General features: G+C 49.0%; 1 protein-coding gene across 2 annotated transcripts in view; it reads right to left on the minus strand.

Annotated features, from left to right (window-relative positions):
- The window catches only part of Scara3 (scavenger receptor class A member 3), a 32,441-nt gene extending 14,141 nt beyond the window's left edge, over positions 1-18,300 (minus strand). The window contains exons 1-3 of one of the 2 annotated variants that reach the window (XM_015499445.2): positions 18,000-18,300; positions 2,865-2,963; positions 1,562-1,681 (exon numbers count right to left, since the gene is read on the minus strand). In XM_015499445.2, coding sequence (XP_015354931.1) covers positions 1,562-1,681; positions 2,865-2,963; positions 18,000-18,006 — 226 coding nt within the window. In that variant the 5' untranslated portion in view covers positions 18,007-18,300. The remainder of the gene's footprint in view (positions 1-1,561; positions 1,682-2,864; positions 2,964-17,999) is intronic. The other variant, XM_048801528.1, reaches the window with a different exon arrangement.
- Positions 18,301-24,960: the final 6,660 nt, after the last annotated feature.

The raw sequence follows: 24,960 nt of genomic DNA on the forward strand, positions 1-24,960 counted from the left end.
GCCTGGCAGTGACATGAGGGTGCAGGTTGGATTGGAGGTAGACAGGATGCTTCCCACAGATGCTCCGAAATCAAGTGTGGGGGAATGACATTAGCACTGCCTTAAGAGCCAGATAAAACAGCTGCTAGACCCAGATTGGTATAAAATTTGTTGGGTGATTTTGGACAACCTCTCCAGAGCTCAATTTAATCATCTAGAAAATAAAACATGTAGAGCTAGTTGACTTCTAAGGCTCTCATCAGCTCCCAAATTCTGTGATTTCTAATTATTTGGTATCCCTGGACTCGACTTAACATTGCATGTCTCAGAGAGGTCAAGACATTTACTCTGTGACAGTGGCATGTGAGAGAGCCTAGGAATAATCATTTCTGCTATATAGGCTTGTATTTTTCAGTTTTCAGCATTTTTCAGTTTCCCCTCAATTGAGAACCCCTGTATAGCTGGAGGATTGACGGTATAGAGATTGAGTGACTTCGATTCCTATTCTGGTGCTTCATGAAGTCTATTGCCAAGCCAGCAGCCAAGGGCTCACTCCATGTAATTTATCCCCCTCTTTGCACAATTCACACTTTGTCATTTATATATCAACGTGTTCACTGTTTTCCTTACTTTTTGATTTATTGTCTTTAAGTCAAGAATCTTGGTTACTGAATGTCCCCAGTCAGGGATAGGACCTGGTGCCCCTCCCAGGGAGGTCCTCACTCTCAGCGTTGGCACCCAGAGTGAGGACACCCTTGCTGCCTCCCTTCCCCCTCCCCACTCCCGGTCTTTTCCCTGATGTCTAGGAAATTGAAACAAACCTACCGGAGCCTATTTTTTTCAAAGTCTGAAGTGAATTGAGAAAGGCTTTGTTGAGACACCACTGAATTTCTCTCAATCAATTTGCCTTAAATTGTGATGAGCATCCAGAAGGCAGTGGTTACCTGAACCTGGCCACACACTGTCCCCTGGGCCAGCCACCACAGTCATGGACTATAGGACACATGAGAAGCACCAAACGTCAGCTCTAGGCCTCTCCTGCAGGGCTCTGGTTTAGTAGGCCTGTTGTAAGACCCAGGCATTTGCATTTTAGTGAATGCTGGGGGTGATCTTGATGCAGGAGGCTGACATCCAACCCCCTTTGAGAAACACTCACATAGACCAGGGAAGGGACTTAAAAGTCCCTGATCCAGTGATCTCTACCCCAGATGTACAACAGAGCCATCTGGAGAGTTGAATGGAACTGGGTTGGTTATGTTTCCCAGGATGGGGCCCAGGCATCAGTAATTTTTAAAGCTTCCAGGTCATTCTAAGGAGCTGACATGGAGAGCCACTGATCACATCCTACTATCTCATTTACCATGGGGAAGGAGGGGCCCTGAGCAGGGGAGGGCCTTGCTCCAGGCCATACAGACCAGAAATTAGGAGCCAGTCTCCAGGTGGAGCAGACGTTAAGATTTCCTAGTCAGAAAGATGCTGATTCTGAGGCCTGGGCTACAGGTGTTAGGGGCTTGTCTTCATGGGAGAGAGTTTGGTGCTGAATTCCTGCCCAGTAGCTTGGGATGGGGGAACCTGCACTCACCCAGAGAGGCCAGCACAGCCACGGCCACCAGGAGCAGAGCCAGGAAGAGGTACAGAATCCGCACCGACGTGTGTAAAGACAGGTTCTTCTGGCAGCGGCTGCAGCGGGGTCCTGGCCGACCTGAGGGGGACAGAAGGAGGACAGTGGCTTAGGCCAGGGGCCGAGGCTGGAATGGGAGGGTCAGTTCCACCTTCCTGCTCTGGCCTGCCTCATCACCTGTCAAATGAGGCCCACAGGGGAGTCCCCACTCTCATTCTCTACGGGCTTCACCATATTTCTCCAGGTCCTAGAACTTTCTGGAATAGAGGAGACAGAGTCAGGGTCTTCAAAGGACACCCTCCATCACCATGGACATTCTCTCTCTCTCTGGTGTCTTCATTCAGCTCTGGGATGGGGAAACACCTCTACCCTCTTCAGTGGCTCTGGTGGTAGTCCACAGTATCGTCAGTCTTGTTGTACTCCTGGGTGACCAGCTTGTCCCCTTCTGCCCTGGACCTTCTAGAACCCAAACTCTCCTGTCATGGTATCTCCTTGCAGAGTCTGTTTCCATTTTAAAACTAAAAGCCCCTCCCCTTGGGAAACCCCTGAGCCCCTGGCAAATAAGAACATTGGTCATCAGTCCCCAAACTGGGCAGGTACCAGCAGTTCCTCTGGAAACCAAACAAATACTGACAGTCTACCAGTTAGGTTGCTGGTGTGGAGGAAGGAAGGAGCCAGATCTTCCTGGAAACTCTGGCAGGTGCCCAATGCCCAACTGGAGGTGGGGATGGCCCTGACTGGAACTCCCAAGGTGAACTCCACTTTGTCTGCGCAGGATGAGTACCAGAAATGACTAAAAATCCTGGTGCCACCTGGTGCACACTCCAGACTAAAAGAAACCTGCATTTATGAGAAGCAGTGTCAGGCATTGCTGGCCGATCACAGAACACAGCCAAGGTGGAGAACGAGAGCTCTAATCCACACCGAAAGCCACCAAGGGTCCTACTCCAAACATCAACGCAAATAGCATGGGAGACAATGGAGGGGACAATCGGGGCACAAAGTCCCCTGACCTAGATAGAGTGTGAGGCCCGTGACAGGGCTCAGGAGCATAGGAGACAGATGGCACTTGTGTCAAATGCTGGCTTCGTCCATATTGCTCAGTCCGGGGCCACGCGGCTCTGCCCTCCACTCTCCAGTAAGTGGTAAGGCAACGAGAGCCAGGATTTTGAAGCCATCTAGTGAGACAAGCCACTCACCATCCTGGAGATGCGCAGGGACTCTCAGCCCAGAGAGGAGGAGGGGCAGCCCTCAGAGCTCTTACCCTCTTGGGTGCACGGGAAGGACGGCATGTCCTCGTCTTCACCAGCCAGTTCCTCTTCGGTAACACACAACGCATCCCCGTCACCACCAGCCGACCTCACTGCGGTGGAACCAGTGCCATCAGACCTAGGTTGCACCCTGAGCCACGTCCGTCCCTCTCCGACAGCCCACTCAGCACCTGTCCCTGCAGCCCATGCCCACTGTATGCCTGGGTCCGAGCAGCCCACCCCACCTGAACTCCAGGTGTCCTGAGTTAAGCCAAGAAAAGGGGCACAGAGTTAAGACTTAGGCAGCTGGGGAGCCGGTGTCCCACCCCTCTGGATGAGGGTTCTCCCTATCTCCCGTGGGCTGGGAAAGACCCCTGAGCCAGCTCCATGACTTATTCTATCTGCATCTTGCTCAGACCCCTGGGAGAGAAGGAAGAAGAAATAAGAGCTGGTTGATTGATAGGGCTCAGTGTCCTCTCGTGCCCTGACACGTGGTGAGGGAAACAGAATTCCTCTTCTCCAGGACAAGGCTGAATGTGGTCTCCACCATGAAGGCATTCATCCCAGGCAAGCCAAGGAGAGGAGGAGGCAGGAGGTGGGAGGATAGAGGTCGGGCACCACCCCCTGCCTCACATGCCTCCCAGGACCAGGGGGTGCCAAGGGATCAGGGGAAGAAGACCCCCTGTCTGGAGGCCAAGTCGGTGCTTCCTCCCTTGGAGTGTGCAGTCCTTAAATAAGACCCAAATGATGTGTTCCCTCATTCAGAAGGCTGCGCTTGTTTCCCAGACCCCCCAGACCCCTAAAGTAAGATCTGTTTTTTTTTTTTTTTAATGAACAACAGGAATGAAGATGCCTAAAATAAGGCAGAATAAGCCAAATCCCTGAGGGGATGTTGCAAAATGAGCAAGGGCCTCCTCCAAGCTGACTGGGGATTTTGTTCTGGGAAGCAGGGAGGAGAGCTGGGGATGAAATCTAGATTGTTCCAGAAAAGTCTAGAAAGGGGATTTTAAAACTGCCTCCAAATCCAGAGGCAAACATGACAATAAAACCAAACCACCTTTGCACGGCAAACAAAACAAAACAAAAACAAAAACAAAACACCATGGGCAGAATCAAAAGTCAAGTTCCCAACATGTATCACAGACAAGAGCGCATAAGCCAGATTCACAAAGAGCATTAACAATTAAGGAAATAAAGGACCAAACATCCTATAGAAAAATGGGTCACAGACTGGCACGATTTATGAAAAATGCATAAGATGATCCTTGAACAAATGAAAAGATGTTCCACTTTACTAATAAGATGAATGTAATTTAAAACCACACTGTGATGACATTTCTCACCCACCAGACTGGCAAAAATGCAGAGGCCTGACAATACACTCTGCTCGCCGTGCGGTGGGAAGTTGGGGTGGGGACACAAAACGGTCCACACTTTATGGAGGGGATCTGACATATGCTTTTACTCTCCAGCTCAGCAATCGCACGTCTATGAATTTATCCAGAATATACACCTCTGACATTGTGGAATGCACGCGACTGTTATTCATTGCACGGTTATTTGTAATTCCTAACACAGAAACTGTCTACGTACAATCGAAGGAGACTGGTTAATGAGCTGTGGTGTGTATTCACAGAAGCGAGCTCTGTGTGGCGGTAGAAACAAATAGGGAAATCGCTACTAACTGGTGTGGAATAATTTCCAGGAGATACTAAGTGAAAAAGGGAAGGTATGAAGGAATATATATAGAAAAACTGGAAAACTGAAACAAATGAGCCTCATTGTATTTGCAGGAGGACAAAGAAAGAAGGAAAGAACCATCCTTAAGTAACTTGTGACATAGTCCACATGGGTCACCTTGGGATGGGGTTGGTATGAGTGGGAAAATGCAAATGAACCTTGACCTTCTTATGCAGGTTTGCTTCTTGTTGTAGCATGGCTGGAGCAATTCTTAAATTATTTTAGATTAAAATGGGGTTGAGTGAGTGAGTCAATGTGCTGGTGTAGCTTGGACCCAGGGCTCTTGCTTGGGTAAAGGGACACTTGAATATGGAGTGGGAGAGGCAAGAAAGAGCCCCTCAAGAACAGACTGAATGGAAGCTATCAATATGAACTTCAAATTTCTAAAACCTTCATAATTACAGCTCATATGTATCTACATTTGCAGGCATGTGTATAGGTACAGCTTTGCCTGTGGAAAGGTCTAGACAAAAAAAACCTTGAGGTTCGAAGAAGTGAAGGAAACTGCTCAACAGCACACAGAACACAAGTGGCAAAGCCAAGACTTGAGTTCGGGCATCTTCCCACCAAACTCGAACCACCGAGGTAAGGCACAAAGGCTCTGCAAAATGCTAAGAAGTCTTGCTTCTGCATCTGAGGTCAGAAAGGAGGGGTGACAGGCACAAGTTGGAGCACACAGAGCCTCGGGGCCTCTGACAGAACGATTGACCGTCTTGAGTTTCACCTAAAACTCTTTGGAACCTATGACCTCATTTACCAAGGACTGCACAGTGACCACTGTGACCAACCAGAAGCTAAGATGCAGAGTCCCCAAGAAGACTTGCTGAGCAAAGGCAGCCCTGAGCAGATGAGCAGGGAAGTTGAGAGACTTAAGTTCTGCAGCAAAGCCTTCCTTGAGCTCCCAGAGTCGAGTAAATCCGTGTTGCACGTGCTTCTCATGCTCTGTGTTTTCCTTTGATAGAGACTCTCTTGCCCAGGACTTAAGTTCCTAGAACAGGGATTGATTCCATCTTCCCTGCTTTATCCAAAGCCCCTGACACAGTGACTGGCACACCAAAGGGCTCAACAAACACAATTTTAAATGAAGCTATGAATGATTTTGTATTGTGCTTTCTGCTAGGGGTTCTATGCTGCACTTTGACTCATTTGGGTATTGCTCAAAAGAACAGATCAGGGACCCATCCCCAGAGATTCTGAGTTGAGTAGGACTCGAGACCAGGGCTTAGGACTTGGGAATTCCACTGCCCCAGTGGATCCCTTCGACTGGCCTGAGAGAAAGATGGAGTGAGAAATTAATCTCCCAGCTTGACAGGTTAGGAAACTGAGTTGAGAGAGGGAGAGAGATACAGATAGAGAGAGATCAGGTCTTTACTGGCTGGCTTACATCACTGAGCAACTAGTGGCAAAACTTTCTGGTTCCTGGCTCTCCTCTCTACAATATTGGATTCCAGGTGCCTCTTGCCAATGGCACAATGGTGTATGTGTGTGAATCTGGGTGTGTGGGTGAGTGCTTTGGAGAGGGTTGTAAATTGGGAGGAGGAAGGAGGGATAAGAAGAGTGATGGGTGGGATACGACCAATCTCATAATTATCCTGCAAAATCAACCTTACAGCCCTGCTCTGTGACTCAAGGTGCCATTTCATCATCAATCTGCCAACAGTTTATAGGGACAGCTCCCTGGACGGTCACGAGGTTCTGATGTCTTTCCTGCACACCAGAGGGCTGGAATTCCCGAGAGTCTTCTGTGCTCCTCTGACCTGAACCTCACCCAGATCACAGGGGCCTCTTTGAGCTCTGCAGAAGCCCTGCCTGGGTCCCCTCAGGGAGGGATTCCTGCCATTCCTGGGATCAGAGAGGATGTCCAGCCCCTGCCCCTCATTCCTCCCCACCCCTTGGTGGTGCTCCTTTGCCCTCCCTCGTGACTGGGCCTCCTCCCTGTTCTGGCTCCAAGGCCAAGTTCATCACTTTGCTGTTTACCGCCTTTGCAGGAATCTGGGATGACTTAAATCAAGGGAGGCTGACACCAGCCTTCAGCAGACACTTCCTCCCCGAGCATAGCTTGGTCTTAACCTGGCTTTTTCAGTGAGAGCCCCTCCTATTGGCCGTTCCTAGCAAGTGGGAATCAGTCACGACCGCTTTCCGGTACGGTGAGGAGTGGCCCATGGGGAGGGAAGTGACGGCTGCCAGCCCAGTACTCACTAGACGGGGAGCTCATGAGTGTTTGGCCATCTTCCCCGTGCTGACATCTAGCTCCATAACTCACAGCTCTCCCTAGTCCCTAAGAATGGCGTCTCCTCTTCCTAATCCCTGGATTTCCTTTTTCCAGGACGGAGCCCCAGGCTCAGGGACTCCTGAGACACCCATGTCCGGAACATGGCAGCAACGGCCACTTTGGCCTCGTTTACTTTCATGAGAACATAATCCAAAGCATGCGTGAGACAGTCACGGGCCCAGCTTTCGCAAGCACAGGCTCATGGAAGTCACATTATATGGAGATTGTTCTGCCCGAGAACAGATGCACACATGAACACGAAGAACGAGAAAAGCCTGGCAGAAGACCGAGGTGTGATTGATTAGAGGATGATCAGCCAGGGCGGACCAAGTGGGGTGGACAGAGGTGGGAGAAGACCCTCCTCCCATTCCCGTGCTCTTCCCCTGCGGCCTTCTGGGCCATCGTAGGGTTGGGGGCACCAGCTTTCAGAAGTGTCTTCGGAATTAGCGAACCACAGGCAGGGGAATGGGAAGGGAACTCACGTCACAGAGTCACTCCTACTGCGTTACCAAGGCTAAGGTTAAGTGACCCACCAGCCAGTCAGTGGTTCCCAGATGTCCAGGATCTGGAGCAAGATCCAGAAATACGTAAAGTGTCTGCAGAGACCCGCTCGGGGAGGTCCCAGCTTGGAGGCCACTCGGTCCCAGCAACTTGTCACCTCTTTCAGTTCTGGAAACCTCCCTCCGCTCCTGATGCCGCAGCGGGCATTCAGCAGAGGGCCTGATGACCCTGCGAGGGCCTGTGTCCTGAGTTAATTCTTACCCTCTGCTGCTTTAATCATGAGCTTATTTTTAAGAAAAAAAAGAAGATGAATAACTTCAAATATGGTTTAAATCTGGTTTATTATTAGATCTCTCTGTGGCTAGGGAGTTTATGCCCCGAGTTTATAAAGGCTTCAGGCAGTGGAGACAAAATTAGCACACAGAGGCCTGAGGCTTGAGCTGCCCAGAAGGAACTGGTGGGGGTGAGCAGGGACAGTAAGATACGGCCCTGCTTCCCCCCCCCCCACTTCACAGCCTGAGAATAAGGGCTATGATGTTGTTCCCTTAAAATTAAAAGGGCTCTGGGTTGTGTGGATGGGAGGGGTTATTTTCCCTGCTGCAGCTAACTGTCTTCAAACGCTGCCTGAATCTCCATGGCCCGCTGCAATAAGGCTGTGGTCCTCATATGTGTCTTGCAGAAACACCCTTGAAATTAAAACTGCCACCATGCTGGAAGCTGAGGAGTGCCTCGGCATAACACCTCCAGGTTGCTGGGAATGGCAGGGGAAGCATGTGTTAGGAGAGGCCTCGGGAGTCCTCTAGGTTTCTAGAAGGCAGAAATGGCTTCTGTTGCAGGTGCACAGTTTTTCTCTTTTCCTTCCTCTTATTCTGTTGACTTCAAGATCAAAAACAAGAGGAGATGGACTTAGGAGAAGACACTGGAGAAGAAAATCTGTTTCTTTCTTTTTCTTTTTTTAATTGTTTATTTATTTATTATGTGGTGCTGAGGATCAAACCCAGGGTCTCATGCGTGTGAGGCAAGTGCTCTACCACTGAGCTACAACCCCAGTCCCAGGAAAAGCTGTTTCTTTGATGTGGAAACCTTAGTAAAGGCCCCCAGGGGACCCAACAGGGCTGATCTGGGAATCATAAAAAAGCAAACACCTAAACGCCCTCCCAGAGCATAGCTTTGATATAACCTTGCTCTTTGACTCAGTAGCTGCCTCCCTTGTCCGAGGCCTCAAGGACCCAAGCTGTGACAAAGGAAGGTCCCAGTCCCTGTCATAAAGAAGCCAGCCTCATGGATCATCTAGTGAAGGACAGCCAGCCTCCATGCTTCCCGTGGCCATTGTGCCCAAATCACAGGCAGTAGGCTTGGGGGGAAATCAAACTGCCCTTGAAGGCCAGTGATGCAAGAGGAGACTGATGCAGTGGGGGACCACTGGAGCTCTGGAGGGGCCTCTGTCCCTGTCGTGATCTCCTACCCAACCTTGGAAGGACGGCCCCAAGGAGGAAGGCCTTGTGTTTGAGCCTTTCTTCCCACAGAGCCACGTAGAAGGTTTGCTTGGAGGTGCCCGTCTTGGCACATCTCTGGGGGCTGATCTTGCCTCACCACCTCTGGGATGGAAACCCCGACCTGCTCACCAATGGCTAACCGTGGCTGCTCAAGCCGGCTTTCCTCTGGCTGGCCAAAAAATGCGCAGTTGATCCACTCTTCCGCCTTTCTGCGACTGCATTCTTCCATCCAAGCCGGCGAGGGTGGGTGGTGGTTCGAGGAATTGAATAAAAGGCCTTTCCTCGGGCACTTCAACGGCCATATTTTGATGATTATCTTCAGCAGAGTTCAGAGTGGGTTTTCAAAACAGCCATTTGGGTCAGGAAAAATAAGGCTTTCAGAGTCTTCTGGAGAGCCCATGCTATCTTTAAAGTTGCAGCACAGCTGTAGTTTAAGGTTGGAGAAGGCTGCAATTAAGGCTGCAGAGTGGTTTTCATTAGTACCCTGCGCCACCGCCTCCTTCCACAGGTTTCCTTTGCGGGTGATCTGTGTTCCCGTGGGAATCCTCGGCCCCTCTCAGCTTCAAACAAGCTGGGCCTCTCCTTCAGATTCCAGTGCTCCGCGCCTGGTCCTCCTCGGCCTCCGTGGTCCTGCCATCTCTTTCCTCTCGCTCACCTCCCTGTTGGTCCCCACCCTTAAGCTCCTCTGTTCCTGAACTCACGTCTGCTACCCTGGGGCAGGTGGCTCCTCTTCCAGTCCCTGTCACCTGCGTCTGAATGCTTCCTCTGCTGCCTTCCACTGTGGTTTTGGCCATCACAGAGCTTGGGGGTAAGTCCCCCCTTTATCGGACACCCTCCTCATCCACGATGACTGCCCCCTCTCTCTTGCCCTTGGTTTTTCTCACTGGGACGCTGCTGCAATTTGGGTTGCACAATTTTTCATCAGATGGAATTTATCTCCGCTGCAGGCGTTTCATATCCTGGTCACCATGACAACCCCCAATTCCCACCCCCATTTCTAAGTAACCCCTCGAGGGTGGCGTTGCCTCTACTGGAGAAGAGAACTGGGCTTTTCACTCATTCTGGAGTCACCCCATGACATCCACACTGGTGATCAGGGTGGGGACAGCCCCTTCTCCACTTCCTGGAGCCACAAATTCAGTGAGATGAGAGGCTGGAAGTCCCCAATTCGCCTGATCCCTGTCATCCCCTTTGGTACTTAAAATCCCACGTGCTACTTTTCACCATTTGAGGTCCACACTGTGTGTCCTGTGGCACTCAGTGTTCCCTTTCTGAGCTTCCTGTTCGTTCCTTGGGTCTAAGGCAGTGGGAGTACCCTCCACTTCCCAGAGCAGCTGTGAAAATTCAGTAAGACGCTGAATGAAGAGCAGCTGGCACACAGTGAATGCTTGATCAAGGATTATACAGATTATACAGGGTGCAGTGGTGCACACCTGTAATCCCAGCAGTTTTGGGAGGCTGAGGCATGAGGATTGCAAGTTCAAAGTCAGCCTCAGCAGCCTAGGAAGACCCTAAGCAACTTACCAAGACCCTGTCTCAAAATAAAAAAGGGCTAGGATGTGGCTCAGTGTTAAGCACCCCTGGCTTCAATTCCTCAGACCAAAAAAAAAAAAAAAGGATTGTGTGGCTTTTATTAGGGTTGTTTTTCTATCCTACTGAACTGTCATCCTGTCATCTACGGTCATATCCCAATCCCCATCACTCAGGATAAATTCCAGCTTCAAAGAAATACATTTTTTCAAGACATGTCCTATGGAAGAGTAATTCCAAAATATTCTTTGTGATAAAGGGGTTCTTTGGCCAAGGAAGTTGGGAAAATGCTGTGCACTGTATCACCATTAGAGAGTCACATGAGCATAGCAAACGTTTTGAAAAGTTCTGCCAAAAAAAAAAAGCCTATTTAAATCTGTATTTCAGTCCAATATTTCTCAGTCTTATTTAACCACAGCACTTCCTGCCCATCTTAAAAATATATAGTTATATATGTGTGTGTGTATATTTTATATATATAATGTTATATGTTATATATTATACATATTATATATAATATACATGCACATTATATATAATATATGTGCGTATTATATATAATATTCATACATATTATATATGTGCACATATATGTATGTATGTATAGAACACGCACACACACATATATACCTGTTAATTCTATGGGACTGTTATTCAGAGATACGCCTCCTTTGGAGAACACCATTCTAGAAAATGGCATCACTGGACCGGATGATTTCTTCATCCTTTTTTCTGCCATCAACTTGCTTGGAGGCAACATTTATGTTGGAACTCAAGCCTCCTTGACCTGGAACCTCTATGCTGGCCGCAGCTCAGCCTGCCCACTTTGGGGCACAAAGCTTATTGCTGTTCCCCTGTGTGGTCTTGGGCTCCTGTTCTGCACCCCTCAACTGTTTTTCCTCGTCCCACCTGCACTGAACTCTTACCCCCCTACCTTCACCCACCTTGAACCCCGAGAGCAGCCTTGCCACAAAGCCAGCCTTAGCCCTGGATCCTGCAGCCCTCTCTCCTGACCAGGGCATGAGTCAGTGCTCAGCCTATTTCCTCTGCACTGTGGTGGCTTTTCCCCACCCATCCCAGTGGAAGCATGTCAGAGAGTGGCATGGACTTGGCTCCAACCAAGTCCTGCCACCAAGAGCCTGACTTCCAACTCCTCAGTTCCTTCTCTCTGTCCACGTCATTCTCCAAAGATGAGCTCACCTCCTTCAGTTGCAAAATGATGAAGACCATTAGGTCCCAACCCTTTACCTTTCCCCAGCTGCCTCTAGATGCCTACCTCCCACACCCAGCATAGGGAGGGATGTGGAAAGACACCTCTCTGGATTGGGTCTCAGTAGCTCAAATAGCTGCCCTCTGGCTCAGCAACCCTCTTTAGGAGCTTTTCTTAAGAGAGTAATTAGAAGAGGAGGAAAAGGCAAGAAGTGTGTGGAGAAGATCGATACATGTTGTGATAAACCCGAGGAATGTGAATGGCCTCAGTGCTTCTCTGCAGGCGGTTAGAGCTGCACTACGGAATGTTATTCAGTGATCTACAGATGAATCTATGTTTATTGCCTGGAAAAGATATTTATGTGCTTTTGTTGATTTTTTGGTACTGGGTTATTGAACCCAGAAGTGCTTTACCTCTGAGCTACATCCCTGCCCTTTGTACGTTTTATTTTGAGACAGGGTCTCACTAAGTTGAGGAGGTTGGCCCTGAACTTGAGATCTTCCTGGCCTCAACCCCAGAGTTGATGGAATTACAGGTGTGCCCCACTGCACCTGGCATTTTACTGATTTTTAAAAAACGTGTTTTGATAGTAGGAAAGGAAAAGGGGGGTTTGGACATGTTAAGCACTGGCTCTGCCACTAAGCTACACCTCTGGCCCTTTCTGTTTATGTTATCTATTTATTTTTGGTACTGGGGATTGAACTCAGGGGCACTCGACCATTGAGCCACATCCCCAGCCCTATTTTGTATTTTATTTAGAGACAGGGTCTCACTGAATTGCTTAGTGCCTCACTGTGGCTGAACTTGCAATCCTCCTGCCTCAGCCTCAGTCCGAGCCACTGGGATTATAGGCATGTGCCACCATGCCCGGCTAATTTTTAAAGTTCATATGACAGAATAAGATGGATGGCATTATCCTTCCTATGTACATGGGGGGAGTCCACGTGTAAATGCACACGGAAAGATCTCTGGAAGAATGTTCATCCACGTCTTGTCATTTATTGTCTCTGAGGAGTGGGATTACATGTGAGGGCTATATTTTTCCCTTTTCTGAATTTTTTGATTTTTTTTTTTTTAAGTAACAAGTACCATACAGAGATTACATGCAGTCAGGAATGCAAACCTCTTGTTTTCTGTACCATTTCTCCCTTCCTTGTGTCCCCACATGGAGAACCTTTCCTCTTCCCTCCTCCCACGCCCCAGCTCTTTCCCCTTCTCTTCTGTCCCTCTGCTTTCAAAGGGGCACAGGCCATCCCCACCTTGAAAGTCCCTTTCTGCCTGGCCTGCTTTCCATTCTGCCCACTCCTTCTTTGTTCCTGAAACCTCTTCCCTCAGACCTTAGGTCCCCTTCCCGCCCCCTCCCCCTTGGCAGCTGCCTTTCTGCGGAGCAGCTAACTGGACCCGGGCTAACTCTGCTGCTCACCCTGGTGGACATTTCCTCCCCTGGAGCCGTCTCCTCTCACTTTCCATGGCATTGCCGTCCTACTTCTCTGCCTGTGTCCCTGACCACTCCTCTTGGCTCTGTCACAGGTACCTTTTCTTCCTCCCCCTCTCTAACAGAGCAGATTTACCAGCATGGGCTAAAGTCTTGAGAGGATGTCTCTAGGGATGAGCAAACAGACCTCCTCCTGACACACCCTTCCAGGGCTTTCCACCACCCACAGGATGCAATTACAAGCCTTGAGTTGGCACTCGAGGCCACTCTGACCTATGGGTCTCAGCTTCTCTTGGCAAACCTCAACTCCAGGCAAATCTCTTTACTGGCCACCACTAGACACACCTCCCTGGGGACCTAACGTCCAACTCTGGCCAACACAACTTCCTGCCTCTCCTGCCTGACCTGGTCCAAGGCTCCCTCACCCTTGGACTGAAGCCTTTTGGAAATGCTCACTTGCTCTCTGGGGCCTCCTGTTGAATCCTCTGTCCGTGTTGCTCATTCGTTCTTTTGTACCATCTACCTTGATTATTCAGCTCTAGTAGATGTGTGCATCCTGTCTCTGCCCACATCCCTGCCTCCCTTCCAGCTGGCCTGCCTCCTCCCCAAACGCAATTGCTTGGTACCTGTTGGCTGACTAAAAAGTGTGAGGTGGCATCCAGAATAACCAGGGGCTTAGCCAGGGTTCAGGTGGGGTGGGGGTATCTCATCTGAATGGTGAAGAATGTGTCTGCAGGTCTCCAGATGGAGAGGTTGAGGACACTGCTGGAAATGTGGGTCGTGAGCTAGAGAAGTATGTGTGGTGCCATCAGCCTATCCCCAGTGTCCAACGGATGAGCCCGGAGAGACTGCAGGGAAGGGGCTCAGCAAGAGCCTGGGAGTCTGTCTGGTGCCAGGGACACTGAGAAGCAGAGCAAGGAAGAGAGCCAGGAAGAGAACCGATAGCACCCTCCTCGGAGCCCTCTTATAACACTTAGCATTGAAAGTCTTGTTTGAATGCTTTGGGCACAAATCTGAAGTGTGTTAGTGAAGGGTAAGTGCCTTCAGAGAAAGGACAATGTCTGGACTCTTTGTACCTTTCCTGGCCATTAGACATCTGTAGACTTGCAAACCCTGGGGTCAGGCAGTTGATCTATAATCGTTAAACAGAGCATGTATCTTTATTGAAACCCATGTTAGGACCTGAGGGCACCATGGATGATTTTTGCTTCTAAGGACCTTGACCCAGTGGGGGGCTCAGATGTTATACTGAACAAATGTCACGATCACCCCAATTACCAGGGAAAAGGCAGAGATACCATGCTGATGAAACTCACACTGACACTGCCCTGTGAGGTCACCGAGTCTCCTTGGATGAGGGGGACTAAGGCCCAAGAAGTCCAGGGACTTTGTTGCAGTGATAAAGCTGGTCTGTAACAGGACTGGGCTGACCTCAGGGCTTCAGTCCTCCCAACATAAACACACACAAACACACACACACCCCATAGGTGGTGCACATATGAGTGGCACAGGCTGTCACGCCGGCCTGGCTGCCAATTCTAACACCTTTCCAGAACAGCTGCCTGTCCATGGAAACTGCCAAGCTATCTCCTAACGCCTGTGTTTTTTCCTCTTTCACAAATTAGCTCTGGGATGTGAGTCTTCTGTTATTAAAGTTACCCAACTAAATGGCAGGGTGACCATTTTTGTGGGGGGATGTTTGAGAGTTTGCAGCTGATCTCTAATATCTGAAATTTAAGGACTCTGCCCCCCCCCCCCCCACCGCAATCAGGCTGCTTGGCTGGCTTNAGGGCAGAACTTTTTCAGGGGTTTAGGACCCTCTCCAGTGCCTTTCAATAGTCTCTGGGTAGGAGCCCTTCGATGCTTGGATTCTAGCAGTGAGAACCTTGCCTTCTGACCCAGGTCCTTCCTGGTGACCAGAGGTCTAGGAATGAGGACCAGGGAGGCAGATTTCTCCCAGGACATAGGGCTGCTGTTTTTGCAGCCCCCCTTTCTCCCTTTTATGTGGTACCACTCTCTGGGGGAGGGCCTGTTCCTCTCAAGTTTGGAGCAGCAGGGGGTGGCTCTGCCCTGGGCGAGGCAGGCAGGCGGCTGAGCACAAGGATCTCCGAGGCCCAGCCCGCAGCAGGCCCGCTTCTCATCATCCTCCACTGAGTTGCTTCTAATTCCCCAAATGCGGCTGGAACCCAGAGCTCCTGGGCCTGGGGACCACCCAAGAGGAGAAAGGGGCCCAGAGGGGGAACATGACAGGACTTGGGAAGACAGTCTGTAGCCTACTCTCTAATCAAACATCTTCACGGCAAACCCGACTGCTTCTTGGAGTCTGGGAGAGCTTTCCCATCAAGACCCTGTCATGGCCGGTGTGAAATGGTCCCACAAGTGGCTGTTAATGGCTCAGAAAAGCTGTGGGAAGCTCAGAGGTGAGCTTGTCGTCAAGGGGCTGGTGGCAGCTGGGTATCCCTCAGGGTTATGTGTGAGAGGGGCCAGGTGCCAGCTTACATTAAAAGATGTGGCTGCCTGGGAGGCCTGGCTGGATGTCAGGCAAGAGGGGCCCGCTGGAGGGAACAGCCCGGCTGGCAGAGTGGGCCTTGGCGCTCAGCCACCGGTGGGCTGTGCTGCTCCACAGGCATGTTTTCTTGTTTGGGTAAGTCCCTGCCACGCCCCTTTCCCCCTGAAACACCACATCACCATGTTTGTTTTGAGCAAGGGACCATGTCTTTGCCAACAGATGTAACTGGCAGATTGGCGGGAGCTCCGGAGCAGCCTGTGGAGCCAGCCTCCCTCAGGGAGAGGCTCTCTGGAAGGGGCCACTGCCCAGCTCTGAGGGGCACTTTGCTTTTTCCACTTGGGTGAGAAAAATCCTGGTTCTTCACACTCCACAGACCCCAAAGGCCAAATATTTGCTGTTTGCCTTGATGTTTCCATCTCAGGTAGAGGCTGTGAGGGAGGGAGGCGAGCTGGAAGCCCACCCTGGCCTTCCCAAGCAGCAGTGCCCCGTGGGGCCCTGGGATGCCACAGATCACCAAGGATTTCCAAAGAGCTGTCTTAAGGCCTCAGTGGCCAGGAGTCCGTTGGCACCTGCAGAGGCTGCTGGTTCAGAGCAGGGGAAGGAGGCGAGAGGGCAGGGCTGGGGCTTCATTCTGGGAGTCACAGCCTCCCCGTCAGCAGAAAGAAGGCCCCAGGAATCTGGTGACACATGTCAGCAGCTCCCCCCAGGAACCTCTTCCTAGATATTCATCCACACCAGCTCTTTTCTCCTCCATTCCACAGGCTTTGGGCTGGCCTGTCCTTCCCGCACTCTATTTTCTCTTACAGTGTTTGTCTGGAATGTTGGTGCAGCCAAAACCGCTCTGAGAATGTGCAGCATCTTACCACCCTCCAAGGTTCAGGGCAGCCTGTGGCCTATAGGATGTGGTAAGATGTGGCTAAGAGCTTCCCGGACCCTTCTGGTAACGCCTGTCCCTGGCCTGCTCCTGGGGGAAGGGAGAACTCCAGAGATGTGCCCCAAGGAGCTCAGTGGGTGAGGCTCCCTCTGCCTGCCAAAGGAACTCCCCAGGGTTGATTATAACTGGCTTGGCTCATCTCAGACAGTCCAAGACATGGTGTGGCCATGAGGAAGCACAGGCAGAGGTGCCAGAGGCCAGATGGAAGGGAACAGCAGAGAAGCAGGGGTATGCTCAGGACTGGAAGCCAGGAGCCCTGGGTTCTGGTCCCCTGACTAGCTGGCAGGTTTAAGCAAGTCTCTTCTCCACGGGGCCAGCCACAGACTTTGGGAGGCCCAGAGCAAATAAAAGTGAGAAGTTGCTTGTTAGAAAATCATGATGAATTTCAAGGCAGCATGAGCAGAGCAACAAACCAAGTGCACAGCCCCGTGCGACTGCCGAGGTTACATATCCATGAAGCCAGCTCTCCCTGTTGAGGCCTCAGTTTCCTCAACCCTACAATGTAGAGGCTGCATCAGTCAGAGCTTTGTCTGTGGAGCCCTTTCTTCAAATGAACCCTCAGACTATTGCATCAAAGAGACAAATAGCTGCTCTGTTTGCAACAGACTTGTGCAGTCTGGGCCCCCCTCCACACCCCCATATCTTCCTTCACAACACGTGAAAGTATAGTTTAGAGCCCTGTGGTCTCTTGTGTCCTTGTGGGTGAGAAGGCAAGGTTCTCACTGCTAGAACCCAAGCATCGAAGGGCTCCTACCCAGAGACTATTGAAAGGCACTGGAGAGGGTCCTAAACCCCTGAAAAAGTTCTGCCCTGCAGCCTATCTCCAAAGACTGCTTCTTTCCCGGCCTCGAAATGAGTTTGAAGATCAGCATGCTCTTCCCAGGGCCTCAGAAAGGCCCAGAAAGGCCTCTTGGTTTCACCTCTGGTTCTTATTTCCATCCCACACTGGCCACAAGGACTGCCCTGAGGATGGCCCCTACCTGGGCTCAGTTCTGGCCCATGGGACTTCCCAGCTTCTTTGCACCAGGTCAGAGGGCGGGTCAGGCCAGACAGTGTTGAAGGCTGGCAGGAAGAGGGCCCAGCTGAAGGCTGTGTCTCTCTTGGGGTGGGGATCCTCGGCCTGGCAGCGGGCAGAAGGGTAGGTGGCGGCTGCAGGAGCCTCTGGGTGGGTACTCAGGATGGGAAGCTTCGTGCTAGAAGTTGGGCTGGTGACAGCCTTCTATGTTGACTGGCTAAAGGGATCGGAAACTTCTCTGGACTTTAAATTTGTTTTTGAGGGATAGGATAGGGCTTCAGATGGAGGAGGGGCGTGCGTGATCCCTCTTAAAACTTGACCCTTGCTCTTCAGGATTCGGTGCTGCCCCACCCCACCCCATCCCGCAGCACCCTGCACTACCTGTCGTGGGGTAACCAGAAAGGGAGGAGACCACCCCCGCTCTCAGCCCTGCCTGCAGGAAAGGCGCCCCGCTTTGTTCTGGCCTGGGTCTGGGCTCCGGGAGGTCGGCGGGGTCTCTCGTCTTACCTTTCATGGTCCCGTGGGCGGGGGCCTCACGAGGGCCCCGTTGCAGGCGCTCGAGCTGCGGTGGACCGAGCGGGAAGCGGCGGGTCCTCCCCAGGAGGCAGCGATCGCCGCCCCTACGCGCAGCCCGCGGGAGTCATGCCGCAATGTGCCCCTGCGGAGGCGGCGGGCCGAGGGGAGGGTCCCGCGGGGTCGCAGCCTGGGGACGCCCCGCCGGGCGCCTAGCGCCGCGCCCCGCCGCCGAGCTGCCCGCCGGAGCCGGCGAGGTCTGCCGCCGCCCCTCGCCCCGCCGCCTCCTCCGACCGCGCTCGCATCCCTCCCTCCGCCTCCTCCTGCTCGTCACTTCTTGGGCCCCGGCCCAGATCAACTTCCTTGGTATTTTCAAAACTGCCGCGGCCGGGCCTCTTTGTGCCGTCGCGGCTGCACTGGGGCGCACAGGGAGGGCTGTCGGTCGCAGTAGATTTCACCACTGGGACCGCCTGGTGGCTGAAGCGGGGACCCTGGGTTTCTTAGCGCTGCACGTTTTTCTTACCCATCTGCGAGGTCGAGGGGCCTGGAGAAGGAAGGCCTCCTGGGATCCAGCCCCAGCCCCTGCTGTTCCGGTTTGCCCCGCACTGTTCCCATTTGGAGCCCCTCAGTCCCCCGCAGGCCGTCTGTGGACGTCGCCCTAGTTCTGCCACTGCAGACCTGAGTGACTTTGGACATCCACTTCTTCTCCAGGCTTCGGTTTTCCTCCAGAGAGACCTGGACCAGGAGCGCTTCCAAATTCTGGGACTTCTTTTGCAGTGGGGCCTCTGGTGTAAGCAATGACTTTTGAGAAGTGACTTCAAACAAGGAACTGTGACCCGTGTCAAAAACACTCCTCGTGTGTCATTTTTCATTAATTGAGCAAACATTTATTGAGCACCTACCAGGTCCCAAGCTGTGCCCTAAGCTCTGGGGAATGTGCAGGGACATGTCACACAAAGGTCTGTCAACAATTAGAAAAGCAACAAAACAGAGGTGAACTGAACATTGTGATAGGAAAGGACAGGGACAAATGGGACCACAGAGTGGCATGACCCAGCCTGTTCTCTTGATTGCTACAGTCAGGCCCTGCTCTGCACTGCTGGGCCTCTGTACCAAAGGCATTAAGACTGGAGTATATCAGTGAGGCCAAGCGCGGGAGAGAATTTTCTCCTTGAGCTGAGGACAGCCACCTCTGTTTACAAACTCCAACAGATCCAGAAAAAAACATGATCACTTGTCTCCAATTGTTCCACCTTGCAGGGGCTAGTTTATAGTATGCAAAGAGCATCTTTCCATTATATTAGCAGAACCTCACAGTGACCTCAAGGGACAGAAACCAGGGATCCAGCTCCCTGTTTTACAAATGAGGAGATTAAGGGTCAGAAAGGACATTACCTGCCTGGGAATACGCATGAGGTACTCCTGGGACCTTGTATCAGAATTCGCAGTCTGAGTCTCCTGGGGTTGGATCAAGGATCAAACTTTCAGTTTGCAGTCAAAGGAAACTACTTCGTCTGATACCCCAACATGAACTTGTTTAACCCTTGTAATGGTTAAACTGAATTGTCAATTTGATTGGATTAAGAGATGCTGATGATTAAGAGGTTTCTAGGTGTGTCAGTGAAGGTGTCTAGGTGATTGGCATGAGGGATAGCGAACTGAAGTGGAGACCCTCCCTAAGAGTGGGCAGCACCACCCAATAGGATGGTGGCTTAGATGGAATAAAAGTTGGGAGAGCAAGGAAACAGCAGTAGATGCAAGCTTGATTTTTCTTGAAGGTTTCTTGATTGCTGCTGTGATCCACTGAGGATGTCAGATTCTCACTTCTTCACTCTTCCAAAGCCAGTGATTTTCCAGAAGCCTTTGGTCTCAGACTAGGGTGGCACTGTTGATCCCTCTTGTTCTGGGGCTTCAGCCTCTGGAACTGTGCAGCTACTGGTTCTTCCAGCTCTCCAGCTTGCAGATGGCCACTGTGGACTCTCCAGCTTCTGGTTGCATAAGCCAACCTGATAAATCCCCTTTTTATAATCCTAGTTCCTGTTGATTCTGTTCCTCAAGGAGAACCCTGACTAATACAGCCCTCACGACAGCCTATGAGATAGGCACATATTTTTTTCATCTATCAGAGGAGGACATGGTATGGAGGCTTTATCATACGCTTAGCATTCACTTGCTAGTAAGTGGAGATCTGGGGATTTGAACCCAGGCAGGCTAAATCCAGCTCCTGTGTGCTCAGAGACAGAAGATCACACACTGCCTTTCAAAAGATGCTCCCAAAATATTGTGGACAGAAAGAACAAAACATGACCTTTGCTTTTACCCTCGCTTCTTGGAGTTTGTGGTGAAAGGGCCTCACCCTGATGTGAAGATACCACTCACCTCTGCACTTTGGGCCTGGAGAATGGGGTTGTTGTATTCTGGGGTGTTGCCATGATGGGATCGTGCAGATGCACCATCAAAGAAACAAAGACAGCTGGACCCTGGCAGCAGACGAGCCCGGGGTGAGCAGAGTGGGACCCAGGCCTGAAGAGGTACAGGAGGGGCCCAGACCAAAATGAGCCAGTGAGGAGTTGGTAGAAGCAAGGGGTCAAAGAACCTGAGTGGTTCAGAGCAAAGAAGGCACAAAAAGGAGCGTGTGATAGAAACAGAGAATGTCAGAGAATGAGAAGGGAGGAGACAGGATTTCCTGAAGGGCACTACAGCCTTTGGGTGACCAATTTTGACTGATGTTTCAGGCACATTTTACCAACAGCTAGACCATGGACCTGGTTCAGGGCCATCAAGGTAGGGTGAAAACTTCCAAAGGGGTCCTCTGCCCTTTGGCCCTTTCCTTTGACTTTCAACATCTGTCCTAGTAACAGCTCACTAGAGAAACAGAACCAATAGGATGTATACAGTGCCCCCCATCCTCAGGGGATATGGTCTAGGACCCATAGGGGATACCTAAAACTGCAGATCTTACCAAACCCTTTGCACACTGGGTTTTTTTTTTTTTTCACCTATGATGAAGTTTCATAAACAAATTAAACACAGTAAGATATTCACAAAAAAGAATAATGAAATAGAACAACTACAACAACATACTATTAAAAAATTTATGTGAATATGGTCTCTCACAGTATCTTTCTAGGTAGGTAGCAGATACAGCTTGTATATACTGGACAAGGAGGGATTTGTGCTCTAAGATGGACAAAGCAAGATGCAGTGAGATTTCATCATGTTACTCAGAATGGCATACAATTAAAATGTGTGAATTATTCATTTCAAGAACTTTGCACAGACCACAGTCAACTGGGGGGTAAATGAAACCATGGAAAACAAGACTATGGATAAGTAGGAACTATGTGTGTATGTGGCATGTGTGTGTGTGCTGTGTATATGTGACTCTTCTCATGGATGTACAGGGCCATGTCTCTCGGTATCTGGGTCTAGATCTATATGGAGAGATTACAGAGGTATCATAGAGATAGAAAGGTTAAGGAATCAGCTCATGTAATCATGGGGACTAGAAAATAGAAAATTTGGAAGGCAGGCCATCAGGCTAGAGACCCAGAGAGGAACTTATGTTGCTGCTGGAGTCCAAAGGCCATGCAGAGGTAGAATTCCCTCTTCCTAAGGGGACCACAGTCATTTTTTTCATAAGACGTTCAGCTAATGGATAAGACCCATCATGTCCTGGAGGTTAATCTGCTTTACGCAAAGTCTGTTGATTTAAATGTTACTATCATCTAAAAAACTTCTTCACAAAAACATCTAGGATAGAGTTTGATAGATATCTCGGAAACTAGGTCCAGCCCAATTGACACATAACATTAGCCATCACAAACACCACCGACAGATCCATCTTGAATCTCTTTCTTCAGTTATCCTATTCCAAACACTTCTAGGTTTCCTTCTGAACTTTTTGACTTTTCTATGTCTTTTTGGCTCTGGATCAATCAATATATCTATGGTTTTTACTTTATTTTAAAAAAACAGTATGTCAGTTGCATACCATATCACACCACTACAAAACAGTATTTCTTTTAATATAAAAACAACAGTTTTCCTAGTTTGGGGATGGAAGGGGTGGCAGGGTGGGAAATGGGGGAGAATGTGGGGTGCACTGGTATTCATTGTACTATTTATTTTAAAATCGTATAAAATTTATTTAATCAGTACCCAAATAGTAAAAGACAGGAAATAATTAAAACCAGAGCTGAAATTAATGAAATTGAAATAAACAACAACAAAAAAAATTTAAAAAAATCAACAAAACAAAAAGTTGTTTCTTTCAAAAAACAAAAAAATTGATGATTTATTTAAAAATAAAAATAATAGTTTAAATTACTTGCAGATATATGCTATACTCCTAAACAGGAAAAGAAAATAGAAAAAAATCTGAGTTTCCCTGAAACCAATATGTTAATTTAATGCAATTATAATTACAGCGACATTTTTTTTCAATTGGGCAAAATTAATCTTAAATTCATACTGAAGAATTAAAGTCTGAGAATCACCAAAAAAATTTAAAAAGGAAGAATGATGTTGATTAACTTCTCAATATTAACTACTATTTTAAAACTATGTAATTAAAACAATATGTTACACATGAAAAAGAAGCAAATAAGAGGAATAGACCAGAAGGTCTTAATATAGATCCAAGTTTATTTGACAAGTATCACATATGAAAAAATGGCATTTCCACTTGGTGTGAATAGGGTGGTTTATTTGATAATCATGCTGACATGACTGGTTAGACATCTGGAAGAAAATGGTTAATCACTGCCTTATCCCTGTCTTACACATGCATCTATGTACACATTCACACACACACAAATTTCATTTTGATTAAATATCTAAATAAAAAAAATTAACACATTGGAAAGCTAGAAGAAAAATAACTATCTTCTAGTTAGAGGAAGACATTTAATTTTTTTCCTTATTTTTGCTTTAACACTGAGCTACACCCCAGTCCTCTTTTTTTTTTTATTTTGAGACAGGGTCTCATTAAGTCATTAAAGGGTCTCACTTGGTTACCCAGGCTGGCCTTGAACTTGGGATCCTCCTGCCTCAGCCTCCCAAGTTGCTGGGATGACAGTCATGTGTCACTGCACCTGGCCAGAGCAAGATGTTTTTAAGCAAGACACAGATTTAGAAACTACAAAGAAAAAGATAAACAAATTTCACTTGCATAAGAATTTTCCTCATGTGTGAGGGGAACCATTGGCCACCCGAAGGGTTGGTCTCTCTGTGTTCTTAGAGAGCTATTATAAATTCATAGGAAAAAGACAAACCAAGCCCACATAGGCAAGTCACTGGGAAGGAAATTAGTTGAAAACAGTAAGCATTCAAGAAGATTAGGGTAGCAAAATATCATCATTCACCCACCAGATTGCTGCAGATTCCAAAGGACAACAGGCAGCCTGAAGATCACGTGGGAGTGGGCATTGTCCAAGAGGCTGGAAGTCACCACAACCTTTGGGGAAGGTCCACAGAAGACAGCTGAACCTCAGGAACAGCCATGTCTTTTATGCAGTGCTCTGGATTTACCTTAAACAGAGCAATAAAGGCACCAACAAGACTGAGGACGCCTCCAGACAGCTGCTTAGAGAAACAGCAGGAAGTTAGACCAGGGAGACAGCTGGATAAAATACGTTTAGCCTCCCCGTGTAATATGACGCAGCTGTTGAAAGGCATGAGTTAGGTCTTTCTGTGCACTGATGTGGAGGGATGTCCATGATATTTTATTAAGTGGAAAAGAATAAGTTGCAGAATGATGTGTCGTGTGACTTATTGTTTATAAGTAGAAGAGAAAAAGGCAAAAATCCATTATTTATGTATATATTTGCTTGTTAATATACACATACACATATTCCAAGTATGCAGACATCCATTGCTCTAGAAACATGAGATTTAGAAAGGAATTGAAAATGAGGCAGGTAAAGAAAAGATTGATCATTTACTACCTATCCACCTTTCTCCCTAACTCTTGGAGGAAACCCAGAGCCAGCGTGTTCTGTGTCTTTGGGTGTTCTTAGCACCTCAACCTGATCCAGAGGTCAGCTTAAAACAATTTGAGAAGCACAGCATATTACAGGATTACACAAAAGTAAACAGAGATTACCGTGTGGACACAGAGAACCAGTCAGATCACCTGGCCAGCCAGAGTTGGTGTCTGAAACCACACAAGGGAGACAATGAACGACCAAACGAAGTATCTTTGGGGTGGAAATGAGAGAGAGAGACATCTGGCAACCTCACTCTATGAGAAGGGGTCCAGGATTTGCACAAAGACACACTTAAGGTAAAATATAATTTTGGTTTCCAAATGTTGGGAGGTCTGTCTTACAGAGGAGAGGATAACACAGATGCTGCCTTAGAAATAAGATAAAGGACAAAGAAAGTGTAAGGAGGCAGACTTCAGCTCAGGGCAGGCAAAACAGTCAAGGGTTCCTCTGGGCCTCCCTCCTGTGCTTCTGTAAAACGGGACTAACAGCATTTGCTCCAACAGTGACACTGAGGTGCAGTGAGGATGGGGTGGGAAAGCCTACACCAGCGATTTGTAAACTTGAGAGCAGTGCTCCTGAACTTTGGCTGCTTTTCTTGGAGAGTTTTAAAAACTCTGATGCTGCCTGCAGATTAATCAATCATAACCTCTGGAGGTGGGATTCAGGCAAGGCCCAGGGGATTCCATTGTGTAGCTATTATAAGGTTCCATAGACAACCACTCAACTGAAATAATAATTAGTTGGATTCTAGGTGGTTGTGGAAAGAGTATGTTTGACTCGAAGTAAATCTGGGGCCATTTTTTTTTTCAAGGCTCCTTAACCTAACAATTGGAGCTAAAGGAGTTGAGTAACTTTGAAGTGAAATACAGATCACATAACCAGTCTCTAATAGTAAAGAAGTACAGGAAGAACAACTCAGGATTGACCAGCCTCAAACCTTTTCCTCAAAAGATCCTAAAGTGGGG

This window comes from Marmota marmota, unplaced genomic scaffold (assembly GCF_001458135.2).
Source record: "Marmota marmota marmota unplaced genomic scaffold, marMar, whole genome shotgun sequence".
NCBI lineage: Eukaryota > Metazoa > Chordata > Mammalia > Rodentia > Sciuridae > Marmota > Marmota marmota.